This window comes from Amblyomma mixtum, chromosome 1 (assembly GCF_055824585.1).
Source record: "Amblyomma mixtum isolate Tamu chromosome 1, ASM5582458v1, whole genome shotgun sequence".
NCBI lineage: Eukaryota > Metazoa > Arthropoda > Arachnida > Ixodida > Ixodidae > Amblyomma > Amblyomma mixtum.
The window spans coordinates 163,417,116-163,427,806 of NC_143012.1; the positions used below are offsets into that span (position 1 = coordinate 163,417,116).

At 52.8% G+C, this 10,691-nt stretch overlaps 1 protein-coding gene across 1 annotated transcript; it reads left to right on the forward strand.

Moving 5' to 3' along the window:
* The first annotated feature begins 929 nt into the window (after nt 1-929).
* LOC149369615 (uncharacterized) lies at nt 930-10,409 on the forward strand. Its single transcript, XM_089576015.1, has 5 exons — nt 930-1,074; nt 7,905-8,170; nt 8,367-9,361; nt 9,394-9,445; nt 9,759-10,409. The coding sequence occupies exons 1-5, from the start codon at nt 930-932 to the stop codon at nt 10,407-10,409; spliced, it is 2,109 nt and encodes a 702-aa protein (XP_089432141.1).
* Nucleotides 10,410-10,691: the final 282 nt, after the last annotated feature.

The following is a 10,691-nucleotide window of genomic DNA, read 5'->3' on the forward strand; positions in this document are numbered from 1 at the left end:
ATTCTTAACCCCATGTCATAAAAACGCATTTAGGAAGCTATTTTGCTGGCTGCGAGCGAGAGCCCCGAGACACGATAAAAACTGCAACGCTTCAAAATGAAGGCATCGAAGGCATAATGAGCACTGCCGTGCTGTATTTCGCATGCAGGCTAGAAGCATCTTACAGCATTATACCGCCACAATGCTGCTTGCGTGTAAAACTGAAGTCGAACGCCTGATGTTTTTTTCTGATCTCGCGCGAAGTAGTGGCTGGGTTTTTGTATCGCAGCGCCGCGCATATTTCGAGCAGCTCGGTCTAGGCACAGAGCGCCAACGTCGTCTTTCCGTCCCAGGCTACTGTGCTTTGTGTTTGCAATCGATCAGCCGTCAAATTAGACCGCATAATGGCGGGAACACGCCTCCGAGCGTGTTCAGCGAGAGTATATCGCCAAAGGCAGCGCAGCTAAGGAGGCAAACAGAACACTTGAACATGAGGAAGGACGCTGACGTCAGTCGGAGCAACTTTTCTTTAGTCTACTACTACGCTCTGGAGAAAAGAAGCGAGGAAGATAGATGCAGGGAGAGTGAAAGTGCTCGAGGATAGCGTCATTATACAATTAGCTGCACACGCAATGTCCAGCATAAGATACAGTCGAAATTATGCATGCTACCCGTCATTCCTGCTCGTCGTAAATGCCAATAAGACGAAAGTCCAGGCAGTCGTCAGATGCGGTTCGTTAATCCCACAGTGCACAAAGCAGTCTAAACATATGCTTCTAATGCGAGCGTCCAGGCTTCTGCCGCACGAACACTTGGTACTGCCGGGCTCTGGTACTGCCTCTGCGCTGTGCCCTGTTTCTCTGTGGAGCTTAGCTGCGTTCCCTGTGCAGCGTCCCCCCACGAAAACCAGATGGAGTCGCCTGTTACGCGCCAGGGCGGGCTTCCGCGAGATGCGCCGCAAATGGCGTCAGGAGGGCAACACCGTGGCCGGCCCCGTCATCTGCGCCGTCACCCTGCTCGGCTGTCTGCTGCTCATCGCCACCATCGTGCGCTACACCAGGCCCGTGGTGGAGCCCGTCAAGTCCTGCGGGTCTGGTGAGGGCCGCTTTGCCTGCCTGTGCTGTAGCCTGATGAGCCCGTTTTGCAGGCTTGTTCCCTTCTGCGCCGCTTAGCTATAGCAGTAGTAGTTCGCACCATAAATGCAGCGTGACACTGGGAGTGCCGAGCTTCAATGGCGAAAGCTCGGTCACTTCGTACAGATTTGCGATGGAAAAAGAACCCGGTAAACTAAGCAGAGAAAGGAAAGGCGTAGACGGGATGTGAAGTAAGTGCTTCTGCTGTCTTCACTTTTTCTGAGTCCCGGTGTTCAATGCAGTGTTGTGATTAACATTAGTGATGAAGACTTGAGATGAGCTCTGAGCAGTATGAGCATGCGTAAACTATGCACCATTTTACTGAAGGCAAGCTGTGGAGGAGTAAAATAATCTCGAACCCCATGTTTTGGGCGCCAACAGCCATTTCCGTTTCCGCCGGTCCATTGTTGCCAGTCTCGAGTCTGCTCTGCAGTCGTGCGCTTTTAGTACATCGCAGAGCAGCCTTTTTCGTCAGACTTGACGTTTTAAATATTTGTATCTCTTTATGCCGTTCACGTTTTAAGCTCGTCGGAACAGCACTGCGTGATCGTAGACTGCACAAATAATCAAGGAAATCGGAAGCGGATCAGTGAGAGCGCGTTCGGGAAGTTCGCAAAGACAGTCCTAATGCGGTTACGACTTGTTTCTGCTCTACCGCTTTCCCGCCGACCTGGAAATAAATTTCCAGTACACTTCTTGCGTACAGAAGAATGTCTTCGCACAATTACGAACTCTCGGATATGTTCAATCCATTTCGTGGATGGTAGGTGCACAGAAGAAAGTCCGGTACCGATGTTGAACCCGAGATAGAAGCACAGGACAAGATTTTTTTTTTTACTGTTATCGCGTCACTCATTGTTTAACAAGTTGTTTTCGTTACCGTGAATTCAATGAGACCATGCTGTAGCACCGATTATAAATTTACCTCCCTTGTGCGTTAAATATGACCTGGTTTTCATTTGTATGAACCCTTGCGCCGCATCTGTACTTAACGATTTGTGGGCTGGTCCGCAAACACGAACTCGGCTTGTAAGTTCCAAAAACCAATATGGGCAGTGCGAATTTCTGGCCACTCCTTAACGTTATCCACCATTTCGACGATTTCCAGCGGATGTGCGTAAGATGAGCCATCTGGGAAAAAGTATTTAACGAAAGAGGATCATGTAGTGAATACTGCGATAACTTTACCGACAATTCAACACATGCAACACCTCGGCACCAGTAATCGTTCCTACACTACAATCGAACGCTCGTAACCTGACTTCGGTACTCAATCCAAACGCTCGTTTCCCGCCAACGTCCGTTAAATGGCGGCCTTTCTGAGGCTGCCGCACAGCGCGATCACCGACTTCGACCAGGACGAGATGCAAACACGGCCATCAGCGGGCATTTAATACCCCGAAATGGACGAGGCAAATCAGCAGCCCAGTGCCATGGCATATAAGACCCTTTTATTGTAAACTCTCAAGAAATGAAATAAAATAAAATAAAAAATTGGAGAGGAAGCCCGCACCCAACAAGAGGTTATCGCAGGCGATCCAATTAAACATAAAAGAAAAGGGGCCAACGCCCAAAAGAAAATTTAAGAAAAACAATTACAAGAGAGGAAAAAAAAAAGGCACAAATGATGGTCGGGGAAAAATGGTTTTTAAGACAAGGCGCCCCTGAAGGATTACGAAGGACGAAATGAACATGAAACAATGATGGGTCCAGCGTGCCTAGTTTCTTCTGACAGGCTCGCAGGCGGCCAGGAGGAGGGAAGGTGCGGGGATCTGTAAGAAGGAAGAAGAGACAGGAAAAGAAAGCGAGGAGAAAAAAAAACGAACAAACAGGAGATACTGGGCTTAAGAAAGCAGAAGGGGTACATGAAAAAAGGGAAATAGAAAATAGGATCAAGTAAATAACAAAAGGCAGGTAAAAAAACAAACAAACAAAGGAATATAACGAGCGAAATTCATAAAAAAACAATTAAAACATGAAAATATAACAGCTAGAGGAAAGAAAAGGAATGGCAACAAAAAAATAAAAATAAAAGTGAAAAAAAACGAAAAGCAAACAAAACAAAGACTGCATGTGCACGCAAAGCCAACATGTAAGGGTTCGGTAGCGTTCGCGGGGGTCATCGGAACGCGGCTGGGGGTGCTCACAGCGAAGCGTCTCCTTTCTTGGAACGCGGCTGCTCGCGAACGCGCCGGCAGGTATACGGGTGTCCCCCCACCCGCGGTACTGGTTCGCACACGTGCTGGCATGGATGTCTATTTGTGTTTGTTTTTATTTTGTGGTGGAGAGAGTGCTCTACTTTACGGCAGCTGGAGGGCTGGCCAGACTCTTGAAGAACCAATCATGTTAACAACACAACATGATTGGAAGCTACGGAATGTGGGCCGGGCCTTTAGGGCTTTAAAACTGGGCCCCGGAGCCGTAAGCGGGGTTCTGCGCTAAGGTCAGATGCAACGCATCTTCGGCAACGCCGAGCAGGGGCCTCCCCTAGTGATTAGCCAGTTCCGCCCTTTTTGTTGTTTGTCCTTGTGCCGTTAATTTGTCTCGAGTGTCTAAACTTCTGTACGCTGTAAATATCTGTACATAAACCTCAGTTATTGCCTTTTTTTTATCCCTGCGTGTCAACTGATCACACGAGCGTCTCTGACGTGGCACCCCTGGTGCGAAGAGCTTCAGTTCGAGTTACCAACCGTCTCTGGCGGTGCACCTGTAGTGCAAAGAAGAAGAAGAACCTGAAATTTACTGGCGCAGTCGACAGGATCCTGCGGCCATCGGAAGACGGCGCAGGAAGAAGACAAGGCAGGGAGAAAGGTGACGACAAGGCGACAGGTCAGCGTTCGTGAACGGACCTGCGGAGACACGGCGGCAAGGACGCAAGGACCACGGCAGGTGTCCAGCGACGCGGGACTGCGTCCGGTCAAGGAGGCAGCGCGTCGAGAACTCGACAGTCACCGGCGGGTCGCAGCAAGGCGACAGCAGCGGGCACAGGACCAGCGGCGTCCGACAGCTCATCGCAGCGTGCGGTGAAAGTGGAGGTGGACTCCGACGCCAAGGAGCTGGCAATGCAGATCGACTCATCGAAACCGTGAGTTTCCTTGGTCGCATTGTTCACGTCCCTGTGTTCGAGCCGGCAGGACAGTTGAGGGATACAGACGGCGGTATGGAGAGTTATCCATGCCGGCCCTCACTCGATGTGAGGTACCAAGTGGAATTAGCAAAGGCGCGCTTAGCGTACTTTCAGGCTGAACTTGCGAAAGTGAATAGAGGAAAGGCGCCGCTGTGCGAGGAGAAACCTCAGGATGTTAAGTATGTCTTGGGGGTATTAGAAGCGAGACGCCAGGAGGTAGAGCTCGAGATTTCTAAGATCAAGGAGTCTAGGAGAGCTAGCCAACTAGCCAGGGAGAACTGCTCCGAGTCACGAGCAGAGAGGTCGCCAGTGCGGGAAGGCAACGGCATATGCCTGCCGGGCGCAGGTCAAGAGGACAGCCGGGCAGAGGTAAAGGGTGAGCCAGATTTCGGCGAAGCTGGAGTCGCAGTTCAAGAAAGCAGCCTGACGGAACGCAGCGTCGCGGTATCAGAGGCGGTGAACGTGCACGCCGACGACACGGCCGCCCAGGTTAGCTCAATCCCAAATGACACCAGGGACGCGGACGCGTGCTCAGGATTGTTGGAAGTGAGTCTCACAATTCCAAAAACGCAGTCTCAAGCAAGCTGCGGAAAAGAGCATTTAGCTCAGCAGGGAACGGCCAGCGACGACAGATGTCAGATCGCGGACCTAGTTACAGGAGAAAGTCTAGCGTTGCTGGAACCGCACACTGTGTCGGTCATAGGGCATGAAGGGCCCCGTAGCGTCATTGATGGAAAGAGCGTTCCATGCGAGCCAGGGAACGGAGGCGGGCTTGCTGGGCCGACCGGGCAGAGCGCCACACAGTTGTGGAACGCACCCGATGTGTGTCTGGCCAGGTCATTTGAGTACCCGGAAATGAGTGGCGACTTGCCGCAAGGCAAGCTCGGGTCAAGCGACGGCGAGTCAGCTCGTGCAGCAGACGATGCCACGAAGCCGGCCAGCGTCTATCAAGCAGGGAGCGGCGATTTAAATGTTTGCCCGTGCAGGAACGGTGCAAATAGCTCCAAACGCTCCAAAGTACCAGGGGACAGGCGCATAGCCTTCACAGTGAATGTCGGCGCGTGGAACAGTACGTTCCGTGCTGCGGTACGCCAAATTATGTTCAGCAAAGCCTGCCGCACTGTTACAGCTGAACTCGGCAAGAGAGATGTTCCTTACGCAGCACGCGGTTCGTACCGGCGCGCCAGAGAGAGCGGGCCCTCAGGTGCGTCGTGTAGTGAGGGGTTTGGACCCATCAAAACCCGGGACGTTTTTGATCCTGGAGGGCACCATCTTTTCAGTTCGCGCCCCGTTGTGGCGCCAGCCTAATGAGTGAGTTACCGTTTAGGCGTTAATTGTGTTACTGACAGCACGTGGTGGCTCGAATGTACACAGGGACGCTCGGTGCGACTAAGGAGGCTCACGTGGGCATTGGGCGAGTGCTGTGAACGCTCCAGTCGCGAGTGTCTGTGTCTGTGTGCTCATTCGTGAGCAGGACGACGGCGTGCATGCAGGCGAACTGGGTGCAACGCACCAACTTGGACGCTGTGTTACGGCGCACGGCAGGCATGCCACTGTGTGTATTTAAGTGTGCATTTTGCGTGATGTTGTGTTGGTGCCCGTGTGCATTTTGTTGTTTTTGGTTTTGTTCGTGCCAGTGTTTGTGTAGCTGCGGTATATCACCCACAGGGTGGTTTTGTGACCCGTACCGATCCCTTTGTTGATTTGCCATTTGCAGACCTTCTACTAGAAAAATCCTTTGGCGAGTTGATTTGTTTCGCCAGGCAATGGTAGAATTAAACATTCCCTTGGAGATAATTGGCGTTTTGCCTGGTCCCAAAAGTCTCTTGCCAGGCAGTCTGAGAACAATGCAAGAGCGGGGGCTAGTTGACAGTCTGAGCTTCTCCATGCGGCTATCTGCATACTCCGAGGATGGGATGCATCTGCTCTTGTGGCAACCTTGAACTGAATCGGATATCCGTCAACAAACGCTGTGATGAACCAAGGTTCCTGACCACCTGTATCGCTAACCGCCCCAAGGAATACTTCCGTGTTTGCAATGCCCATTTTGGAATGCTATCTTCTTGAACTAGCCGTCTCGGTGAGTGTTGGCGTGCAGACATACACACTGTTGCAAAGTGACCCGTTTTTACACTGTTGCTGCACACTTTCCTTGATACCGGGAACTGTTTCTTGAAGTGTTGTTGCGCCCGCCGCACTATTTGCACGCATTCTGGCTGGTTTCCTTACCAGCTTTCCGTAGCGCCGGTCTGTAGTTCGGTCGTCCTTTGGGGCGTCGCAGCTCCTCTTCCTCAGGGGTTTGGTCGGTCGACACTGCCTTTTTGCGACTCTGGAGTTCTGCGTCAGTTTCGTCGCTGACTTCAGAGTCAGCTTGGGATTCAGCTGAATTTTCTCGCTGAGCCCGGCGTCTAACAGTCCTACCACAAAGCAGTCACAAATGAGCTCGTCCTTGAGTTCGCCTTATTCCCAAGCCTCAGCCAGTTTGTGGTTGTTGAACACGACTGTTAAATCTAGCCCTCTCGTAGATTGTGCTCATGCATGGAATGAAATGCTCCTCAAATTTGCGCTTGACAGTAGCGTAGTTCTCCATTTCATCACCTATCAACTTCAGTGATGCTAAAATATCTTTAGTTTGTTTTCCCGTAGCGTATAAAAATGTGTATATTTGCGTTGTCTCGTCACGACGGTGTGGCGAAGGCACGAATCGGTAACTTTCCCACCCAGCACTCCAACGTTTCCAATCCGCTAACGGTCTCGGAAATCAAGTTTTTCGGGAAGCTCAACAGTGAAAGGATTGAAGTTTCCGCCATTTTGCTGCTGCGCTGCGGCTGCCCTTCGTGTGGAGTCTCCTTCCGTTTCATCGGGCATGCTGAAGGCTGATTAATGTGCGGATGCTCACCGTTTGGTCGTCTTCGATGTGGTTCACCTCTCCGTTGGCACCACCGCTGCCACCATGTCGCATTGCCTACAGAACCTAGACTTGGAAGAACGCACACGTTTATTCAAGACATCACTCACATGGACGCAGTGTCGCGAGCAATCCGGCACTCCGTGTCTCGCTCTCGCTCCCTCTACCCGCGCTGCGTCAAACCGGCTGGGGGGGGGGGGGGGGGTAGTAACGCCATCTGTTGGGCCAGAACACAACTACAATGCACAGTGCATAGCTGCACACGTGGTGTTAGAATAGGCTAATCTATTCTAACACCATGGCTGCACATAATACACGACAGAGTCCATGGTAGAGAGCTTGGATCTCTGGTTGTCGTTCTGGAAAATAACAAAATGAACTAGGGAGGCAAAACCTCAGGGTGCTTGTCAATTTTTCGAGAAGAGGAATTGTCTTCGTCTTCGCCAAGGCGAAGAGAAGTCCTGTTGTGGAAACGTTGGCAAGCGTCCTAAGGTTTTCCCTCCCTTGTTCACTGTGTTATTATCATGTGACAGGTTATCTCTTGAATGAAATAATTGTTTTCTGAGCATTCGCTCACTTGATCAGGAGACGTCCTCTCTTTCTTTTTTCACTCTCATGCTGATAACATGTGCTTATTTTTCAAGCCTTCTACAAGTTGCTTTCTATATGTGAATCAATGTTTGAAGATGCACGCGCGCTCAGCTGAGTGCAGAGACGTCACCTAGAAAACTAAGCGATGCTTCCTTTAAATACGCAGCGTCCTGCCAGCTGTACGCCCAAGCGGTAAATTTCAGCTTGCTGCCCGGCGTAGAACCATGCCGCGACTACTACCAGCACGTCTGCGGCGGCTGGATACGCCGGCGCGGCGACACCGTGCGTGAAAGGCTGCTGGCGGCCTTTTCTGCCCGAGTCACGCGTCTGGCGCGGCGTATCGTTGTGCCGGCTCAGTTCCAGTCGCCCAAGCAGCGCGCCGCCATGGCGTACATGTCGTGCGCCGACATGGTGGTCAGGGCGTACAAGGAGGTACGTACCCACTCATTCACTCGCTTGCTCGATTCGGAACACCCCTTATTATAATCGGTTGATGGTGCTCACAGTGGCGAGTACTCGACATCTCGGAAATTTACTAGCTTTGTCGGTGAGAAAAAAGCAGCATGACGGTCGTACTCATCACAAACACAAACAAACAAAAAGAAATCGCGATGTGCGCAGGAGAAAGATCGAAGGCGTGCTCCGCAGCTCCGGTCTTCAATGGCCCCGTCAGGCCCCGGCTTCTAATCCACTCTCGACGCTGCTCTACCTCTGCCAAAACTGGGGCGTGGCCTTCCTCGTCGACATGCACTTGGCGGGCCATCAACGCTACGTGGTGGAGCCGACAAGCATGTACGCCGAGCTGCTGCTCCTGCGGGACCGCGTTAAGCGTCACAGGGAGCTGTTCGACGCGCTGCGACAGCGTTACGCCACGGACGAGGCCTCGCAGGTTTCCTACCTGCGGCAGATGCAGCTGGAGAACGAGACACTGGCTGCGCTTCGGGAGCCCTTCGATAACCTTAGTGCGCCGGATCTGGAGCTCCGTAGCAGCGACGTCTGGGAGTCACTCGTCGAACAAGCCGACACGAACGTCAGTCGCGATTTATGGAGGGACGCTTTGCGCTACCGACTCGAGGTCGACGAGGACCCGAGCATCCGGGTGGTGGTGAGGAGGCCCGAATTTGTTCGGCGCATCTTTCACCTGCCCACCAGGCTGGGCGCCGAGGGCTTCGCGCTCGCGCTGGGCTGGATCGTGGTGCAGCTCTTTTCCCTGCTGACCGACAGCCAGGCCATGCGTCGCTTCTACGACCGGGGTTCGCCCGACGACATCGGAGAGGCTCAGCGGATCACCTGCCTACGCATCGTCCAGGAGAACATGGGATTCGCCTTGAACGCCGATTACGTGGGCGAAGTGGCGACGCGGGATGCACTCAGAGACGTGGCTGACGTCGTGCAGCGTGTAAGCCGGGCCTTCCGCGAGCAGATCGAAAAGTCGCCAGCGCTGCAGGACCTCCAGGTGCCGTCTTACGACAACGGAACGGGCACCCTGTTCCTCTACTTGGACAGATCCAGAGAAGATTACTTGAGGCACGCCTTCCACACCTACGGAGACATGACACCTCTCCTTGTCCCCTCGTTGGAAACTATGAGCAAGGGTTCAACTACGGTAATAATAACAATAATATTAATTATAACAATAATAATAATAATAGTTGTAGCATTCTTAGTAAGCATATGCTGTCTGCGGAGATTTCTAAGCGTCGTAGTGTAAGCCTTATGTACGGTTACAAGGTTGAACGTTCATTTCTTGGACTGACTAACTGAAGCATGCCGTATTGACGCGCTCTTGTTTTCTAGTGCATGTGGACCCCCGTAACAACCGAAGCTTGCGCTATGTTAAGCCAGATCACTAACGTTGGAATTGGCTTCGTTGCTGCGCGTTATGAAAAGCCTGCGCTCTTTATTATATGTATTTCACACGACACTGCTGCGCAAGGCGTATTACTCAGAGCCCCAGCAACGCGATAGCGGCTTTCGGTGGCATTGAACTCGGCCTCTTCTACCGGACGGGCGCGCGCAGGTCGAGCGCGAGTACGTCAGCCCGTGGCCGTACGGCGTCACCATGTCGCCGTCCGCCGCAAAGGAGACGCCCCTCCTCGCCCACGTGCACAGAGAGCAACAGGACTTCTCGCTCATGCCTTACGCGTTTTCGTTTCCCGTGTACGAGCCGGGAGCTCCCCTGGGCGCCAAGTACGGCGCCTTGGGCTCCGTGGCCGCCAGCAGCCTGGCCGGCCTGTTCTTCGCCAGCGGATCGTGGAGAGGGCCCGCCGGAGAGAAGCTGCAAGAGGATATCACGTGCTTCCTAGCCAAACCCAAGAACGCGTCCTCTCTCAGCAAGCTGGACTGGGAGCTGGTCTTCAGGCTCACGTCGGTGGAGGCTACCTTCGCGGCGTTCCTTGGGGCGCGGGCAAACCGCACATCGGAGTCCCCGGAAGACGTCGTTCCCGGCATGCCTGACGACAGGCTTTTCTTCTTCGTTTGGTGCTACCTGCAGTGCGGTGAGCACTTCGGCGAAGACGCCTGCAACGGCCCGCTGAGGCATTCGCTCGCCTTCGCCAAAGTCCACGATTGCCCCAGGGGCACTCCCATGAGGGCCGAGTGGAGGTGCGGCCTCCTCAACAGCCTCGACTCGAAGAGCCTTGCACTAACGAACGTGGCGAGGAAAGCCTGACGCGAAGTGCCAGCACCTGACCAGTGCGACCCAAGAGGCCTTCGCCCCAAAAATATGCGCTGAGGGCGATTGAACCCAACACCGGCTAGTTCCCATAACAGATGCTTCTGTGCTAGCGTATCACCGGTGTAAATGACTTTCGTAATTCAATTCAGAGTAATGTCTCTCATTCAATAATGTCTCTAAACAATAAAGCCTTACGTTGTTCCAGTCGACGACCAAGGTTCTCAATGCGAGTTTTGTAACACTCCTATATCAAAAAACGTGCGCCGTGATCTCCAC

Excerpts from the sequence above, each read along its gene's own strand:
- LOC149369615 (XM_089576015.1), top strand. The coding sequence starts at position 930 with ATGCGCCGCAAATGGCGTCAGGAGGGCAACACCGTGGCCGGCCCCGTC. Across the intron at positions 9,362-9,393 it reads ACGGTAATAATAACAATAAT|TAGCATTCTTAGTAAGCATA; the intron begins ATTAATTATAAC and ends TAATAATAGTTG. Across the intron at positions 9,446-9,758 it reads AGATTTCTAAGCGTCGTAGT|GTCGAGCGCGAGTACGTCAG; the intron begins GTAAGCCTTATG and ends GGGCGCGCGCAG.